Here is an 18,253-nt window from a genome sequence, read left to right as displayed (position 1 = left end):
AACCTCCCCTGAACTCCAAGCCATACTCACTGAAGCTTGTGCCACGGCCAGCAAGGTTCGGGTAAGCAGCCCCCGTAGGGGAAGCTGTAGAGCCAGGCGCTGTCATGGGGCTGAAGGAGGACGAGGTGCCTTGGAATGTCCCCATGCTGAAGGAAGGGGGCCGAGTCTTCACTGTCTGGGATGCCACTTGCTGTAAGAGAGCAAGAAATGGGAGAGGAAGAAGAGAGACACATTTATTCTGAAGCTTGTCTTAACCAGGCTGAGAGTTGCTGTACTGGTCCCAAAGGAGGAAGCACACGGGGACACAGCCAGCTCCATCACTCAGCCAGAGCTAAAGCAGGTTGATTCATGATGGTGAGAAGGGTCTGTGATGCAGCAGGGACTTGGGTTTTGCTACCTGGGGTGTGAACGCCGGCCGTGTCCCTGGAGCCCAGTTGGTTCCGCTGACCTGAGCTGGGTTGGAGTGGCGTGAAATCTGTGCTAAGATCCGGCCTGCTGACGAGGGCTGCTGCTGAATAATGTTCACAGGAGGTACCATGCTGCTGCTCCTGGAAGACACAAGAGGCACTCTTTGGACACTGGGTATCACATTCAGGACATAGAGACACAAAAACCATCTGTGCAAGTTACTGGTGAGGGAAAAGGAGCACAGAAGTGGGGGGTAGTTTTGCTCACATGCCAGTGCCCGTCACGTTGCCCCGCTGTGGACACAACTGGCAGGAGCTGCTGAGTTTGTGGACAGGTTATCTCTCACCCAGCTCAGTCTAAACACTCTCTGAAGCACAGCTATCCCACAGACAAGCTTCAGCAAGCAAGAGAGCAGAGGGATATCAGGGAATCGAGGCAGTAGCTTGGGCAGGGGAAGATAAGGGTGAGGACCATCACAGCAGAAGAAGGGCTATGGTGACTCTGCACACAGCCTCAAAGCTCCTGCACCTCTGACCAGGAGCAAAGCAGCATGAGGCAGGAGAGCAGGAGCCCTCTTCTCCCCCACCCCTCGAAGAAATTGATGCCTGGATGTGCTCCCCTTGTATTTTCTGTGCACACTGTACAGGAACACATTTATGGACAATCTCTGCCATGCAGAGAGGGGCTGGAAACACTCAGCTGGTGCAGAAGGACACACAGACAGAATAGGAACAACTGCAGGACAAGAAAAAATGAAGAAGAGGCCATTCAAAGTGCAGCACAGGAAGCCTCACCTGAAGTTCTCAGCAGGTCGTGATGGGGTGAAAGTGTTTCCCTGGCTGAAGAGGGGCTGGTTGGCAGGCACTGTGCTGGCAGGAATGGCTTTGTTCTGGTCTGTGGAGAGAGGATGACTCATGTTAGTGCTGTGAAAGTCTCAGCAGCAGGAACAGGGACAGAGAACCAGTTGCAAGAGATGTGCCTATGTGAAGGAAGACTGTTTTGAGACAAAGCATTAAACATGACTGTTCCTTATCCAGACATGGACTCCAGATGGTTTTGTAAAAGCCTGTTAATTTGATTTCCTCTCCATTTTCTAATACACTTTGCATTAAGGTCCTCTGGGGTCAGAACATCCACTACATTCTGTGCCCAGACTAGGAACAGAGAACTGCTCACTGGGGCAGTAACACACAGAGCAAGAGACACCTTATCACCCGTTCCCTCCTCACACCCCTCCAGCAAAACGTTGGCTGCAGGACAATTCAGTGTCACAACAGCATATCCACATAGACAGGAATTATCCACTCGGCGTCAAAACTGGCACTGTCACATAAGACCTGGGCTGCCACAACACAGTCACACTGAGCCTCTGCACCCAGAACTGCCCTGAGCAGCTCAGAAAAGAGCAAAGAGCGCTTGGATCGAAGCTGGAATCAGATGAAGATGTGATGTGCCCCTGGCCATGTCTCACAGCCCAGCACTCCCTACCTGTGTTGATGCTGCTGTAGATTTCGCTGAACCTCGGGTCCCGCTCCTGATTAAAAAGACTCTCTGCCTTCTCCAAGGGCTTGCTGTGCTCCGGGCCGGCCGCAGTCACGGGCTGAACGGGAACCTGGGAGCAGGTACAAACGTGAGCTGTCAATACCTCGAGCACAGAGGAAGTCTGTGGGTCACAGCCAGATGGAGAACAGCCGAGGGCTGTGCTCCTCACACGCAGGAGGCCAGGCTGCTCTCCAGACTCTGGGGGTTTTATCAGGACAGAGTGGCCATTTAGGGCTGGAGGCATCAACAAGGGCAGATCAGAATCAAACAGATTCAGTAAAACCCAAGGCAGAACTCCCTCCTCTCCAAAATCTCGGCAGCTTCAGGTCAATCTTATGTGGCCACCTTTAAAGCCCCAGCAAAAGGTAATTTAAATAATGCAGGACAACAAATGGAAAGTGTAACCGAAACCCCTGCCAATTTACCTGTGAGTGGTCGTAACCAGACAGGCTCTCTCTTCCCGGGACCACTTCCAGCTCTGTCTGTTGTGGCGGCTGCTGCTGCCTAAAATAGAAAGTCTCTGTAACAGGAGAACAGTGGCTGCTAAAAACGATTACCAAGGGAACAGATACTCTGTGGTTACACCAATGATTCATTAGCCCAGAGGAGTTCATTGCTGCAGAGAGGAAAGTTTGAGGTAGAAAGGCTATTTGACAGGAGGGCAGAACCAGCGAGAGAGGCATGGTAAAAGGAGCTGAGCACCTCCTGACCTTGTGGGCAGCTGTGCTGTGCCCATCTCCAGGGGAAGGTTGACACTCTGCCCCAGCTGGGGCCTCTGCATTGAGTTTGACAGAGCAGGTCGAGACTCCTGGCTCGAGTTCCTTGAAAGTAAAGAAAAAAATGTATTTAAAAAAAAAATACCAAACGAAAGCGAATGGTTGGCTACTGTGTGTAGGAGAGCGCGCCTGTCTCGGACAAGACTGGAAGCTTTGCTTTCACAAAACCTCTTAGAGGGAAGGATCCTTCCACTCGGTTTCGTGGTCTCTGAAAGTGGGGGTGTCATGTAATATAATGCTAGTAGCTGTGAGCCAAAGGGCTCTGCCCCCTCCCACTCAGTCACTGAGCAGGGGAACAATTAATAGCCTTCACCAGGAGCAAAGTCAGAGCTGCACCATCCTTAAAGCGCAAGCAAAGGTTGTAGGAACCTAAAAACACCCCAGGTTTTCCATTCAGCTCTATGTCAGACACTGCAGAGCTGGAGCCTGCAGACACCACCAGCAGTTTTAGGTTTTGAGCCCAAGTCAGCGGTGGAGTTCGTTACACTCTCCTGTTAACTGTCAGGAGTCAGTGAACATTTAATTCCCCCAAGAAAGGAATAAAATCCAGTGTTTTCTCAACAGTTATTTGCTGCTGCTTCGGTAGTACCTGATCTAAAAGACAAAACAATACAGATAACCCAGCAGTTAAAACACACCTCAGACACCAACGCTGCTTCTTGGGTCTGAAATCACGCGGTGCTTTGAGAAAGCGCAGTATGGATGTGAGGATGGACGCATGTGGAATGAAGGAGTTCAAAGAGATATCGCTAACACCGGGCCAGGAATTACAGCCCATCTCAGACCCGCGTCACATTTCAGCCCTGCCCTCAGACCACAGCTCTCTAAAGCCAGAGGGATCTGCCACTGCTCAGCTCTCAATACTTTCTCATCAGCAAGCATCAGCTTGGCAGCTGCGGGAAGGGAAGCAGTGCTATCTGCACTCTGGGACCTCACCTCATTGCAAAAAAAAAAACCCAACAAAACAACACAAAACAAACAAAAAAAAACAAACAAACAAACAAGAAAATCCTGGCTTTTCCCCTGCCCACAAGCACTCAAGCCTTCTGTTTGCCCAGCTGGAGAGACTCCCTTTGCTGCACCCACCAAGCCTGCAGTTTGGAGTCACATGCAGGCACTTTTTTAACTTTCCCCCCCACCCTCCCCTCTTTATTTCAGTTGCTGCTCTTCTGTAAAGGGCCTGGAGCTGACTCAGGGGAAGAGAGAGCAGCTCTGATCACTCCCAAAGGAGATTCACCAAACCACTACAATGGTCGAGAGAATAGAAGAGAGCAGCGCTGGAGCTTGTTTCTGAATCCAAGGACAAAACTACAGCAGTGGAGAAAAATTAAGTGTTTCCTTTCTACTGCAGCCAGTTCTGCTCATGTGAAAAGCCACCCCCTGGACCAGCTGCCCCCCTGGACTGTCACAGGAGCCCAAGACCTACGTTCAAAGGCAGACTTCAGTAATATTAGTTCTGAATGCAGACAGACAGGAGACTTGCTCCAGTAACCAGAGTTAAAAAAAGGCACTGCTGGAGCTGAACTTGGGCAGCCAAGAGAGACCAAAAAAAAAATAAAAAATTATATTTCTTGCACTTTACAGTCCTCTAGTGCCTGCCACGGCCCAGGAAAAGAGCGCTCACGGGATTTAGTAATTTCTCCAGAGCCCACACAAATTGCTGGGAAGCTTGGTGGAGGGGGGAGAAGCCAAAGCTCCCGCAGTTCTGTGTTGCTGGTTATTCTGGGACAAGATCCCATCAGGTTCACGTGCTATCACTGGTGGCTGGCAAAGTCATTTCCATGTACATACTTGACGTTGGTGTTGGTACAGATGATGTACTCAATTTCATCCGAGTAGGGGTTCTGGAAGGTAAAGGAGCTGGTTCTCATCCAGAGCCATTCCCGGTTTTTGGATCGGAATCGGAACATGACTGACAGAACCTGGCCTTTTAACTTCACCACCTAAAAAAACGTAACGCCATCAGTAGTACCTGATAAAACAAGGTGTTGAAGAGCAAACTGCTTCTGAGCACAAGCCACCCCCTGCTAAAACCTTGTGATGGCCCTTTGCCTCAAAGCCCCCAAGACCGTATCTCGGTCTCCCCCACCTAAATGGCACTGCCACTGTTCCCTTAGGCTATCTTGATTCCTGAATGATGTGGGAGAGGAATCTCATATCCCCTTTTTAGCTTCCACTTTTCTTATCTCTTTGCACTGGTGAGATGTATGAAAAAAGCCTCCAGTAAATGAAGCACATGCTGTTGCTTCTGATTCCAACTATTTGGACAAATGGATATGAGCAGCTGCTTTTTGGAGTCATGAAAGCACAGGGGCAGTCTTACCTGCCCTGCCACAAGTCCAACGCCCTCAGAAATAAGAGTAACGACAACAGGGCAAGCAAACCACATCCATTTCGAGTTCTGCAGCACTGGGCTGGGCCCTAGAGATGAACCAGTGTTTCAGCCACAGAAGCATGGCATTCAAGTAAGCACTTTGTAGCCACGTCTCTGGCCCTAAAAGCAGACTGGACTAGCAGCCAGAGGATGAATTCAAGAGTTAGACATCAGATGCTTCTGTTTTGTTTTGCACATTTACCGTTATGTGACTATATCTGTAACTGTTTGCCATTGGGCAAAGAAGAAATATCTAGGGTTTATTTTTCTCCTGGTTTTCCAGTTAGTTCCATCGCTTTGCAAGCACCAAGACAGATTCCAATCTGAACACCACACGGCATGCAAGGTGACAGCCAAAGTGTTTTACCTGCTGAAAGCTGTCCCGCAAAAGCTGTTGGTCTTCTGGGTGGCAGAAATCCACAATGTCTTTCCCCAGAAGTTCCTAATTTTAAAGGTGTTGGGAGAGAGATCAAGTCAGTTCCTCTGGCAGGCAGACTCCCTCATTCAGGTCTGCCCCATTAATTCCACTTTGGACAGGTAGTTACCCCATCAAATTACTGTTACACAAACCAAGTAGAGGAACTGGTGTGCTGTATTTTAAAGAGAAGCACAACAGTGGTTGTCTAGCGTTTGATCTCTAACTCAAATGGAGGCAAAGCCAATCTTAATTGACGTTAGACGTAATCCAGTGCCTCCCACCCTTCCAATGATCAAAGTACTTGGAAAAGCACATGAAAAAAACAACCAGTGGAAAAGAAACAGGTCTGGTTTAGGCCCTGGGCATTGTTTTATCAGATCTGTCAGACAAGCAGAGCCACGAAGTACACGGAGGAGGGAAAAGTAAGTTCAAACAGCAGTTCTTTCTTAGAAAGCTCCTACCATTTTCTCACCTGGGGCTGGTAGCCAACCGTAGACACACAGCGGTGATCTATGAAGGTGAAAATGCCTTCGGTGTTGTGTCGGGAGATGAACTCTGTTGGCTGACAAACATTGTTCATGTCTGTGCAGTTGGGTGAGCTAGTGACCTGCAAGGTACGACAGGTACAGCGCTACCGAATCTTGCCAGAGCTGCTTTCTCCTGACCAGCCAGCCCTGCAGTCAGATTTGTGGCAATCATGGAAACATCTTCCAACAGAAGATTTTAACTCTGTGAACTTTTAGGACAAGGCAGTGTTGAATCATCAAAAGACACTACCTACCTGGAGCCTGCCAATAGCCACCAGGCAAAACTTGCTGCCCTGGCCAGCGTCCGGGTCATCATCAGGTAGTGAAACACCTTAAGAGGAGTGACAAAAAATTCCAGCAAAGTTAATACAGGAAAAATTGCTAATTTCAGAGGAAAATAACATGCAGTTCTGACTTCAACACATCTCTCCACTCTGTTTTGTAATTCAATATCCTTTCCCATGAAGGAATCCCTCTCCCTCTTTTTGCCAGAAGGGTTAAAGATCTCTGGAACTTTCAGCACAAGCCACCACATCAGACAGTGTAATACTATTTTAATCCTCTACAGTATATTTCTACTGTCCAGAGACACAGATCTCTGATCCAGCATCTGCAAAAAATGAGTTCAATTCTAAAATAAGTGATAGATACATTTGGAAAGCATTTGCTGGTACATTCAGTTCATAGCACGGACCCACTTCAGACCATATGCTCTTAAAAACAAGCACAGGCGAAGGCTTCAGCTCAGTCATTACCTGCGGGGGGCCAAGCTTTTATGTAGCCTGTGCAGTGCACCACGACGTAGTGAGGTTCACCATCTTTTGCTGCACCTAAACCATTCCTTGAGAGAGAAAAACAGTCTGATTGTGCTATTTATTAAACTGGGATAAGGTGAGTTAAGGTTTCTACTTGTATTTAAAAAAAAAAAAAACAACAACAACAACTTCCATAGAACATCTTCAGGGTAAAAAAATAAAGAAGAGACTTAACATAAATGTGAAATGTCCAAAAACAGAGCAGGCTGGAATCTACCTAAATTTCAAATTAAAAAGGAACAATATACACCTGAGCCCAACAACAACAGTGTGAAGCAGACATGGTTTTAAATTGATTTCAAATCCAATCTTGGAATAAATAAAGATTCATCTTCCCCAGGATTATCTTCCTCAACAGTGATGGTTCCTCTACCCACAGCTCCATCTAAATTCTTCCACGAGCTGTACTCTATCCTACACACGCTCACCACAGTGTGTCCCCACCACTCTGAGGCCAGAGCTGCAGCTCCTTTTGTTTGGGCTCACCCACAGCTTTTATGTTCTTTACCTGCAGCGATTCCTCATAAAGCTGAGACGATTTACAGAGACTGGATCCACCGAGCTGTTGCCACACCTGTACCAGAATTAGAAAGGTGAGGGGAAAGGCTTTTATCTTTCTTGGTCAATATCAAAACAATTTGACAATCTTGAAAAAGAGGAAGCACTCCATAAATGGGGATGAATCTTTGAATCTCCATCACACAAGTGAAAAGCCCTCATTCTACAGACTGTGAGAAGGGAGGGGACACATTGAGTCAAAACATTTTTACTTGAAATTGGGTCTTCTACAACAGTCTGAAGAGTTATCTTGGCATAGGGGAAAGAAACATCTCAAGAACTCGACTGCTAGTTCTGTGTGCACAGCTCAGCCATGTTCTATTATGTCTATGTCAGAATGAGGGGAAAAAAAAAAGCTGAAATAAAAGCATGAAGTGGCCAGGGAGTAAGACCAGCTTCAGGCTCAAAGGAGATTTCCCCAGAAAACCTCTTCATTACCTCATTCGGCAGATGAAAGATCTTCGTGAACCCATACACATCCTCATGGACTGCTGGCCCTCCTTCTTGACAGTCCCCGTTTTCAAATCTAGGATGCGACCTAAGGAAAGAAGAAAAAACAAAGACGCTGCTGCAACGTGAGTCCTTTCACCACCACAGGCACCAGGTAACGTTATCAGGACACCAGCAAGACACAAGTGTCACCAGTGGTACCTTTAGATGCATTCTCAGGGGGGGTTGCAGGATCCTTGTTAGAAAGGCACCAGGGTTTGGTTCCTTCTACAAAGGGAAGGTTTTAATCCAAGTCCTCTGCAGGCTTTCACACCACCCACCCCCGCCAACCCCCTTCCCAGGCTGCTTTACCTGTCAGCGCGTTCTCCGACGTGGAGAGCTGCTCCCTCAGCTTGCCCACATCATCCGGGTGCACCTGGTCATAGAGGGTGCTGCCAAACCATTCAGACTGGGGCTGGTTCAGGACAGGAGTCACAGAATCGGAGACATAGACCACCCTCCCGGTTTCACAGGAGACGATGAACAGAAAGCCATCGGCTGCCTCTAGGATCAGGTGTTTGAGTTCCTGCATTCACAGACAGACAGATAAACTCTCAGCTCCAGAACCAAGCAGGTGACACCCTCTAAACCCATCCTGGGGCATCTATCTTCCCCCCACCCACAATTTAATTTCCCCCCTCCCCTCCCCCCCGATTGCAGTATTTCCCACAAAGCAGCATCAAGCCAAGAGACCTGGTCAGTGAGAAAGGAAGGTTTGTAGGTGCCATCAGTGGAGGTGTTGCCTGTGCCACGCAGGGACTTCATGTGAGAGACAGCCATGCGCAGGATGGTGAGCTTGTCTGGTTTGCGGGCCAGGGCACTGCAGGTGGGCACCATATCTGACAGCTCTGTGATGTAGGCAGTCATCTTGTTCCTTCGCCTACGTTCAATCTCGCTGTGATTTTCCCTGCAAAAGGCCAGCGAGGAGAGGAGGAAGATGAAGTTACTAAAGGGGCCAGATGCCTCAGCCATTTTCCCCCCACGTCAACGCTTCCACAAAGGCCAGAGTGCAAAACACAGAGATGCATCAGGGTCATCAGGAGTTAGAAGGACGACAAGCGCCTGACATGCTGGGCGTGCACAAAAGAACGCAGGAACAAGTGCAAGGAGGAGAGTCTACAGTTGGACCTTCTTTGCTGCGGACAAGAACCTCACACCTTCGCTTGAAGAAACCTCACAAGAACCTCACACAGCGGTTCCCTGGTATCTGGTGAAGGCAATGAGCTAGGCTAAGCTATTTTAGCAGAGAAAGAAGCTCCCCCATCACCTTCCCAACACTGCAGCAAGCCAAAGGATTTCTTCCTTTACCGTGGCCTCTGCTCTCAAAGTGGGGCTCACCTCACTACTGTGGAAATGTGCTTTTTAAACAGCATCGGTGCAGACAGACCAAGATGACTCATCCCACCCACTGTTTGTCAGAGGATGAATCAAATCCCCTCCACCATCACCTTCCAGACACCCATGCGTCTCCAATAACCATACGAGGAGGCCAGGGCTGCAGCTAAGACTTGGGCACCTAAATGACAACAGATGAGTCTCACCTTGCAGTGCCTTCATCGAGATACTTCTCAGTTACATCAAGAGCCTCTGACAGTATCATGGTAGGAGGGAAAGCTTTAGAGCAGATCTACACCCGATTTCTGTATAGATCAAGGCCAATGTGGACAGACCATCTACCATTTCCAGTCCTTAAGAGGTTCTTCACAAACCTTTTGCAAGTCTGCTCACAGGACAAAGTCCCCATCAACCCCAGAGATCAGAACATAACCTGTGGAGAGTTTTGGTTCTTTTTATCTGGCATGTGTAGTTTAACTGGGTTATTAAAGTAGGTTTTTCAAAACAGAACTGAAAAGCCAGGTTTCCTATAGAGAAGGATGGATCAGATGCAAGGAAGCACATGGTGGGACATGACATGAGATGAAAGTGTTGGAAAGGACACAGACAGGCAAGTGAATTAAAGAGGATTAAAAAAAAAAAAAAAAAAAAAGAGAGAGAGCATTTATCACTACTAGGTGTGTGCAATCATTCAGTGACCTTGCTCCTTGCTGCAAGAGACTGATACATTCAGGAAAAGAAGCACTTCAATTATCACACTCACCTTTAATTCAGTTTCTCCAAACTCACGTGCTCAAGCGCGCACGAGACGCTACCTCCACTACAAAAGCTACTGGGAAACCACCAGACATTTACTTGCCCCACTGTCAAATATTCTATACTACAGGCTCTTGCATGACAGCAATGACAGACTATGGGGGAGAGAGGAAAGGGTCACTGCTTTACTGGAGGAGAAATCCCCGAGAAGCAGTGCTGCTTGCTGTCGCACAGGCCCCACCTCTAGCCCTTCCTTATCTCCTCAAATATTTAAGCAATGCAAGACAGCAGTTGGGAAACGCTGCGTTTGGGGGGGAATATTTTTGTTTTAAAACCAGCCAGCAGGCAACTGACTGACCAGAACTGCTGCATTCTCAGCACCCATGACAGTCTCTTTATTCCTGTGGATTGCTTAAGAATGAATTTAGGTTGGAACAATCCTAAGAAGTTCTAGGGTAAGTTTGCGAGATGGCAAGCCACAAAACAAGCCATCCTTCGTGAATTACCAACCCTGAGCTCTGCAGCAGGAACGAGCTGTGGGTGGCAAGCAACAGAAACCTGGGTGGTGATTTCAGTTTTAATTTAGCAGCTGGAAAAAGGGGGAAGGGACATTTAGAGTCGGTGGTTTTCTGCCGGAGCAGTGCAGTCCTGACAGCACACCGTGCACGCACACATTCTGGGGGTACATTTCTGTATTCGTGGTACAGCATTTCAAATGTCTGCTTTGGTCATTTCAGCCACAGTTCCTCACTAATTACAAACAAGAACTTGGGGGGGAAAAAAAACATTAAAAATCCTGTTTTCAGTAAGCCTGAAGTGCTGTAATGTGCAGGACACCACCTTTCCTGGAAGTTTTTAAGGGGTAACCTGAACTAGTACACATCTTAATGTCTGTTTTGATAGTACAACAGCATTCCTGGGATAAAACCCTACCAAGGTGACAACAGACCATTTGTCACCTCGATCCAGCACGAGAGGAACTGTATTTAGCACAGGTTAGCAAAGCTCCAGTACTCAGTGAAAGCAATGGCCCAACCAGGCTCTAGCCTGTGGTCTATGGCAAACAAATCCTTTTGTGTATTCCCCAAAGACATTCTCACAAGGAGACTAAATGCCTTTCTCCTCCTAATTCCAATTACACAGCAATTTCCAGAAGTCTGTTCAGTTTCAAGTCCTCTACTGCAGCAGATGAGGGAAGGAGAGGGGGGGGGAAAAAAAGAGAAGGGATGCCTAGAGAAACATTAAAGGAAAGGAAATACTCTTTGCTTGTCCATGCTTGAAATCTCCATTCTCCTACCTGGCAAGTCTCTCCTTATCCGCTGAACTCTGTTCATCATCAGACCTAAAAATAAAATCAGCGATCTAAGCTAAAAATGGAAAAAGTTTAAAGAAATGAAAAATGGGAAGATGTATTAGGAAACCCAGCCTACAGACACATCTGTTTTGCAGAGGAGCAATTCCAGAAAACAAAGCAGCCATTAGTTTGCGACATTTACGCGTCCGATGAGTGGTTGTTTCGAAGCTTTAAGATGTTCACCAATAGGCGAGGGGTAGCTCTGGTTTCCATAAAACCAAGCTGCAGATTATTCTGCACAAGATTAGAAGGTTAATGGCAGAACTGGGAATTAGGGTCCCAGTCATATTACACTACTCTTTCTTTAAAGAAAAAATAAATAAATAAAATCAATAGCCTCTATGATAGTATTAACAAATCAGAAAAGCAGATTAAAAAAACCCCCCTGAAATCCACAAACAGTGTTAAGATTCACAGCTAACACCACACATTTTCGTGACGCTGCTACATAAAACACTCTTGAGGACAACACAGGCGAGACGGTGAGATGACAAATAGCACGCGGAGGTGTTATGGGCATCGCCTACAAACAGGCACGCAGACATCCCCACCAACCTGCATGCAACTCTCAGTTCTCAGGGAAGAGGAATCTGCAAACCTTGTTTTACAGAAGCTGATGATAAATTTTCCTCCTTGAGGTTTGGTTGCCTTGGAAAACAAATAATTCCCCCCCCCCCCCAAAAAAGCTACCACTAGAAAAGGAGAATGTACCACGCATGTGTTCAGTAAGGCAGGCACGCAACCCCCCCGCAAAGGCTGAGGAGCTACAAGACGCGCTGCGGATTTATGGAGAACAGGAGATGTTTTTAGCATTGGTCAGCTGTGGTTCCTTTCCACTGCAAACAAGTTTTAGCACTTAAGTAAATTTAAAAAAAAAAATAAATAAAGTAGTTGTGTTCACTTTCATGCTCTGCTTTGCCTCACATCATCTGAGGAGGGAAGAATGTACCGGTGTCCTGGCTCATTTTCTTCTCGGCAGCTCAAGACCCGCCTGGACGCCTTCCTGTGTGATCTCATTTAGGTTCCTGCTCTGGCAGGGGAATTGGACTGGATGATCTTTTGAGGTCCCTTCCAATCCCTAATAATCTGTGATTCTGTAATAGTGCTGTGCTTTGGATTCCGTATGGGATTTGGTATGGAAAGAATGTTGATCGTATACTGATGGTTTTAGTTGTTGCTAAGAAATTACAGACTTTTCAATTTCCCATCCTTTGCTAGCGTGCAGGTAGGAGGGAGTACAGCCAGAGCAACGGATCCAAACTGGCACTGGGATATGCCAATGGGATATTCCATATCATATAACATCATGGTTGGTATATAAATGAGGGTTTGCTGGAAAACTCGCTCTCTTTTCCAGGATTGTGGTTTCAGGATTATTTTTCCTCCAGGATCACCAGCCCCAAGAGGCTGGGTTGGGGGGTGAGCAACTGCACACATCACTCATTTGTATATTCTATTATTATTTTATTTCATTTCATTTCCTAAATTGTTTTTATCTCAACCTATGATTCTCCTTACCTTTACCCCTCCAATTCTCTCCCCTATTTGCTCGAGCAGGGGAAGAGTGAGAGAGCAGCTGCATGGGTGTTTGGCTGCTGGTCGGGTTAAACCACGACAACTGGAAAATAATTGCTGTGAGTGGCACGATATCTGCAGACCCACACAACAAATCTGAGCGCTACGTGCAGGCCAAGGGGTGCTCATCTCCCAGGAGTGTAGGGAGCAGGGTGACCAAAGGTCACACAATAGGGGTCACAGGGAGCTGAAACCCCACCCAGCTCTGGCACTGCACAGTTAGGTAGTGGAATTTATCATAGAATCATAGAACGGTCTGGGTTGGAAGGGACCTTAAAGATCATCCAGTCCCAACCCCCCTGCCAGCAGCAGGGACACCTTCCACTAGACCAGGTTGCTCAAAGCCTCATCCAGCCTGGCCACAAACACTTCCAGGGAGGAGCAGCCACAGCTTCTCTGGCCAACCTGTTCCAGTGTCTGACCACCCTCACAGTGAAGAACTTCTGCCTAATATCTCATCTAAACCTCCCCTCTTTCAGCTTAAACCCATTTCCCCTTGTTTTGTCATTAACTACCCTTATGAAAAGTCCCTCCCCAGCTTTCTTGTAGCCCCTTCAGGTACTGGGAGGCCACTAGAAGGTCTCCCTGGAGCCTTCTCTTCTCCAGGCTGAACAGCCCCAACTCTTTCAGCCTGTCAATTTTTCACTTTAAAGGCCGTAAGGCTGTTCCACACTGCAATGCTTCCCTACAGCACATGGGTTTTTGTTATTCTGCATTATCTCAGCACTTAAATGCATTATTAGGGTCCGTTATACCTCAGGTTCCCAGAGCTTCTGATTTGCACTAGGGAACAAAGCTATTCACTGAGGGCTGGCAAACACATTTCTAATTTGCTTGACTTCAGAACAAGTCAAACCACTTAAAAGCTGGAAAACCCCAGCTCAGAAGTCTCTGCTAGCCCTTTGGCAAATAACAGCATGACAGTAACCTGAAATTTTGGCTTTGCAATTTGTTTGGGGTTTTTTTGACCTCTCTGCATCGAGACTCTGACACAGGTTTAGAGCTCTGGATGAAACATGACAGGAAAAATATTTTACAAAGCATTTCTAGACCCCTAGTTCCAGTGCTTGACCTCAGTGAAATTACAGGGAAAGACTCCTACACCCACATCTTCCCTGGCTCACCCTGCAATGTGATCTGCCCCACTGACCCCTCAGGCTCCTTGACACAACACGCTGGGCAGTCCTTTCCCCAGTGTCCTCAATCACTTTAATTTTACCCACCATTTCAGGAATTTCTGAAGCCAGACCTCTCCTTAAGACAAGCTGCTAAGCAGAGTGGCTTGGCCATTATTCTAGATTTGCTCATTTTATCTCTTAGGAAGACATGGCATGATGTGCCTTCGCACTGAGGGTACGCCCTGGAATTTACAGCACTCGAAATAGACACAAAAGAACGTCACTTTGGCAAAAAACATTACAGATCAACACAAAATAAACCCATTAAATATTTAATTTGAGTTCCATGGGCTTCAGAAAGCTGTAGAAATACCATGAGGTCAGTCCCAGTATTAGATAGTACAGAGCCACTCTCTGACACTGAGCAGCAGATAATCAGAGTCACAATATTGCTTATAATCTTACTGTACACTCCAATCTCTGGATTCTCTTTATAGAGAAAGCCTCTGCCCAACTCCCTCACAAAATACCCAAACCACAACCTTTGCCAGGAAACCCTGTTCGAGTAAAACATGAGCTAAGCATGAAACTTGTCTCACTTCAAGTTTCTCGAGCAGAAGGAAAAGAATTGAGAGTCCAAGGGAACAGCTGAAAGAAATGTTGGAAAAGAGGAACGTAATTTCATCACACTCATAATGAACTGGTCCAAAAACAACATCAAGGAAAATGTCTGGATACTCTGGTGCACCTTCCTTCAGATAGAAAAAAAAATCTACACCGCTAGTTAGAAGGGTGCTGCAGGATCTCTCTTAAGTTAAGGTGGTTTGGCACCAAACGCTTCAAAAACTGCGTCGCAGCAGATTCTTACCTGGCAAACCTCTCTTTATCATTCGGCATCGGGTCATCGTCACACCTAGGAGAAGAGGAAGAGGAAGAAGAATTCTTAAAAGTGTTTACACTTCTTTCCCAAAGACACCAAGAAAAGAACAAGATTTAATAAATCACACAAAAAAGGCCTGGGGTTAAAAAAAAAAGCAAACTCTGCTGTGCCCAGGCAATCCAGACCCACACTCTTCATTTCTCTAGTTAAAAGACTACAGTTTAATTATTTTTATCACCTTGATGATGTTCTCCACATCACATTCATATCACGGACAGAGGCATTACACATGGTGACTTAAGCACAATCACACACAAAGAAATAGGTTAAATTGCACTTGGAAGATACAGTCAGCCCAAACCCAGACTCTCGTCCCTATGACCTCAGCAGGTCAATCCTGGTTCATCAGGACCGTTATCATCGCCAAGCCACCCTGCAGTCTGCTTTAGAAGACTGTAACAGACAGACTTCCCTGTATCATTAGAGTTCTCTAATCCTAAACCACGGTGTGAGACTACAAATAAATGACACGAGCTCTTCCAACTCTCCTGCATTCCATATGGATCACGAGAGGAGCAACTTGCAGCCACGCCAACTCCTCAGGATTAAGGGTGTCTCTGTAACTGAAGCATCCCCACAACAGATGAGAGTGAAGTATCACGTGTCTGAGGCACTAACAAAAGCTCAGCCTCTTGCTGCTGTGCCAAGAAGATATTTGGAGAAAATCTTTCTCTACGATCAAGCAGGGCTCGGCCAGCAGCAGCACTGAGCCAGAACAACCAGTGGATCGCTGGAATCATCCCAGGAAACAGGTTTAATCTTTTGAGATGCTGGGATCAAAAATTTATTTTAATCTGATTTTAGATTAGATATTAGGAAGAAGTTCTTCACTGTGAGGGTGGTCAGACACTGGAACAGGTTGGCCAGAGAAGCTGTGGCTGCTCCTCCCTGGAAGTGTTCCAGGCCAGGCTGGATGAGGCTTTGAGCAACCTGGTCTAGTGGAAGGTGTCCCTGCTGCTGGCAGGGGGGTTGGGACTGGATGAGCTTTAAGGTCCCTTCCAACCCAAACCTTTCTATGATTAAATACAGTGACATGATCACAGAATGCTGCAACACCACTTCATCTCAGGGCTCAAGGATTCGCTTCTTCAGCTGAGCTCATCACACTGTGCAGCTGGCCCAGGGAGATCTGAGATGGAGTCTGCATCCAAAGGAGTAACGGGATCCCCTCCCAGCCACAGCCCCTTCTCCAGACTCACAGATCCCATGTGCACAGCAGCTTTGCTTTGGCATCAGCTGCAAAGATGGAGGAATACTGCTGACTAGGAGAAAGGGAAGAGTTTAAGGAAGTGGAGCAACTGCCTCTTTCAGACTCCTCCCGTTTCCCTCTGCACTGGAGAGGAAAAGCCACAAGCTCCTGCTCTGGGGGAACTGCACAGACACACCTCGACCGCAGAGCAGAAACTTCTGGGTGTGACATTCTCCCTCACCTGAGGAATTTACTGTTCCCTTCTCCATCGTCATCAAAATCAAGCCTGAAAAACAGAAGCGAGAAGATAATTATTAACCAAGCAGTTCTCCTTTACAGGTTGCTTTTCCATCTGTCCCTACAGGGATGAAGGTGATCCTTTGAAAGAAGATATAAGTAATTCCAGGGGCTAACATGAAACAACCCACACAGTTAAGAAGGAGGTTTCCTTTACATGTCTATCAGAAACAGAGCAAGGAAACAGTCCAAAAGAGAGAAAGCGCACTTGGGAGCACCCACGACATCAAAATCTCCTGTTCCAGAAGCTCTGGATCTCCTAGCAGCGATCTGAAGCCCAACAGGCTGCCACAACTGCTCCTCACTGCTCAAGGGACAGATCAACAGCCAACAAACGGAGCACTCCCAACTCAAAGGCTTGGATTGGCTGCATTTAAAAATAATAATAATAATAAAAATAAGAGGGCAAAATACTTCAAGAGTTAAAGTTCAGTCTGGTGACCCGTGTAGTTAGTGTCCTGAGTTCCACAGCAGACAGTGTCACTGTGTTTGCTCAAAAAGGGTCAAAAACCCGTTTATTTCTAACAAGCGTATGTGGGAGGACAGAGGAAAGGCTTCCACCTCGCTTCCCTTTGGGATGGAAAACTGGCGTGTAGACACAGCACAGCAGCGCCTGTTTGTAAACGAAGTAGCAGACAGCATGGGAGGAGCTGCAGGGGAGTGGGAGCATCAGCAAATGGAGGTGAAGGAAAGAGTCTGAGTGACTGGAGGGGGGGTAGGGAGTGATGTGAATTAGCTTGAAAATGAAGAGGCAATTTTTTGTGCCAGGAATTTTTTAAGAGCAGCCACTCAATATCCTTTTAATTTGCAAAGGCACTTTTAGCAAACAAAAAGCCTGCCGCAAGCACATTGTGGCTTCCCCCCACCCTCTCCCAGAGAAGTCAAAGGGTTGAGCAAGGCCCCAACATTCACATTCTCAACTTTTTAATCCCCTCTTTTTATATTTAATACAGAACTTGGTTTGAGCAGGTACAGTTGGCACCAAGCACGCCACTATGATGTGAAGGGACCGGATGCAGCGCACCCAAAGGAACCAGATAACTCTTCTCTGCTTAGAAGCAGACAAGTTTCCTTACCACAAGGCTGACCACTCTTTCAAGAGAACGGTATTTCCTCAAAAATACACTTCACACACACACTTCCACCTGCCCCCCAAAAAAAATAAAACCCACAGACAACCTGAGCACACACTCACCCAGGACGCCTCTTGTTGGCTCTCTGAGCGATGGCTCCTCCAGCTTGTGCACCCGGTCCGGGGTTCCCAGAGCTGACAGCTGCACCCAGCGAGGAAACATCTGATGCCATTTCTAAACAGGAGAGTGGGAAGAAGAAAATAAATCAGTCAAATCCCCCTCTAGCTCAGAGGGTGGAGTGTTCTCCACATAGAGCTCCTGCTAAAAGCAATTGCGTCTCAGCATCTGATGTGGCACATGGATTTTGTGCCATGTGTGTTTTGAGTCCTTTCATCTCCAGAGCCTGCACTCGGGGTCGGTTTCAAGCTTGGAGCACATGCTGTTTTCATAAGCTCAAGATCACTCAACTACAAGATGTGGTCTCCTTTTTAGAGAGAGGAGGAGTCTGATGCAATCGTGGGCAGGGGCTGAACCCCTTTCTCATATGCCAGCCACACGAGTACGCAGAAGGGGAGGAGAAGAGTTGCGAGTTTGCCCAAAAACCTTAACGCCGCCTCTTGAAAAGGGTCCATTTCCCAATTTAAGAGACAAAGAATTAACCGAGACGCTTGTAGGGCACCTTGAAAACCATCTTCCAGCTCTGAAGAGA

General features: G+C 47.1%; 1 protein-coding gene across 3 annotated transcripts in view; it reads right to left on the bottom strand.

Annotated features, from left to right (window-relative positions):
* The window catches only part of ARNT (aryl hydrocarbon receptor nuclear translocator), a 20,031-nt gene extending 2,255 nt beyond the window's left edge, over positions 1 to 17,776 (bottom strand). The window contains exons 1-20 of one of the 3 annotated variants that reach the window (XM_010167684.1): positions 17,667 to 17,776; positions 16,416 to 16,460; positions 14,914 to 14,958; positions 11,296 to 11,340; positions 8,601 to 8,814; positions 8,220 to 8,433; positions 8,070 to 8,135; positions 7,857 to 7,956; positions 7,369 to 7,434; positions 6,801 to 6,886; positions 6,300 to 6,376; positions 5,991 to 6,125; positions 5,468 to 5,542; positions 4,518 to 4,669; positions 2,661 to 2,771; positions 2,376 to 2,454; positions 1,897 to 2,020; positions 1,203 to 1,302; positions 398 to 548; positions 31 to 190 (exon numbers count right to left, since the gene is read on the bottom strand). In XM_010167684.1, the coding sequence (XP_010165986.1) occupies positions 31 to 190; positions 398 to 548; positions 1,203 to 1,302; positions 1,897 to 2,020; positions 2,376 to 2,454; positions 2,661 to 2,771; positions 4,518 to 4,669; positions 5,468 to 5,542; positions 5,991 to 6,125; positions 6,300 to 6,376; positions 6,801 to 6,886; positions 7,369 to 7,434; positions 7,857 to 7,956; positions 8,070 to 8,135; positions 8,220 to 8,433; positions 8,601 to 8,814; positions 11,296 to 11,340; positions 14,914 to 14,958; positions 16,416 to 16,460; positions 17,667 to 17,776 (2,155 nt within the window). The remainder of the gene's footprint in view (positions 1 to 30; positions 191 to 397; positions 549 to 1,202; positions 1,303 to 1,896; positions 2,021 to 2,375; positions 2,455 to 2,660; positions 2,772 to 4,517; positions 4,670 to 5,467; positions 5,543 to 5,990; positions 6,126 to 6,299; positions 6,377 to 6,800; positions 6,887 to 7,368; positions 7,435 to 7,856; positions 7,957 to 8,069; positions 8,136 to 8,219; positions 8,434 to 8,600; positions 8,815 to 11,295; positions 11,341 to 14,913; positions 14,959 to 16,415; positions 16,461 to 17,666) is intronic. The other 2 variants (XM_010167685.1, XM_010167686.1) reach the window with 2 other exon arrangements.
* Between the last annotated feature and the right edge of the window lie 477 nt (positions 17,777 to 18,253).

This window comes from Antrostomus carolinensis, unplaced genomic scaffold, assembly GCF_000700745.2.
Source record: "Antrostomus carolinensis isolate BGI_N321 unplaced genomic scaffold, ASM70074v2 scaffold21055, whole genome shotgun sequence".
In the NCBI taxonomy this organism is placed as follows: domain Eukaryota; kingdom Metazoa; phylum Chordata; class Aves; order Caprimulgiformes; family Caprimulgidae; genus Antrostomus; species Antrostomus carolinensis.
Note: the sequence above shows the minus strand (reverse complement) of the source record. Positions and strands in the feature narration are given on the sequence as shown.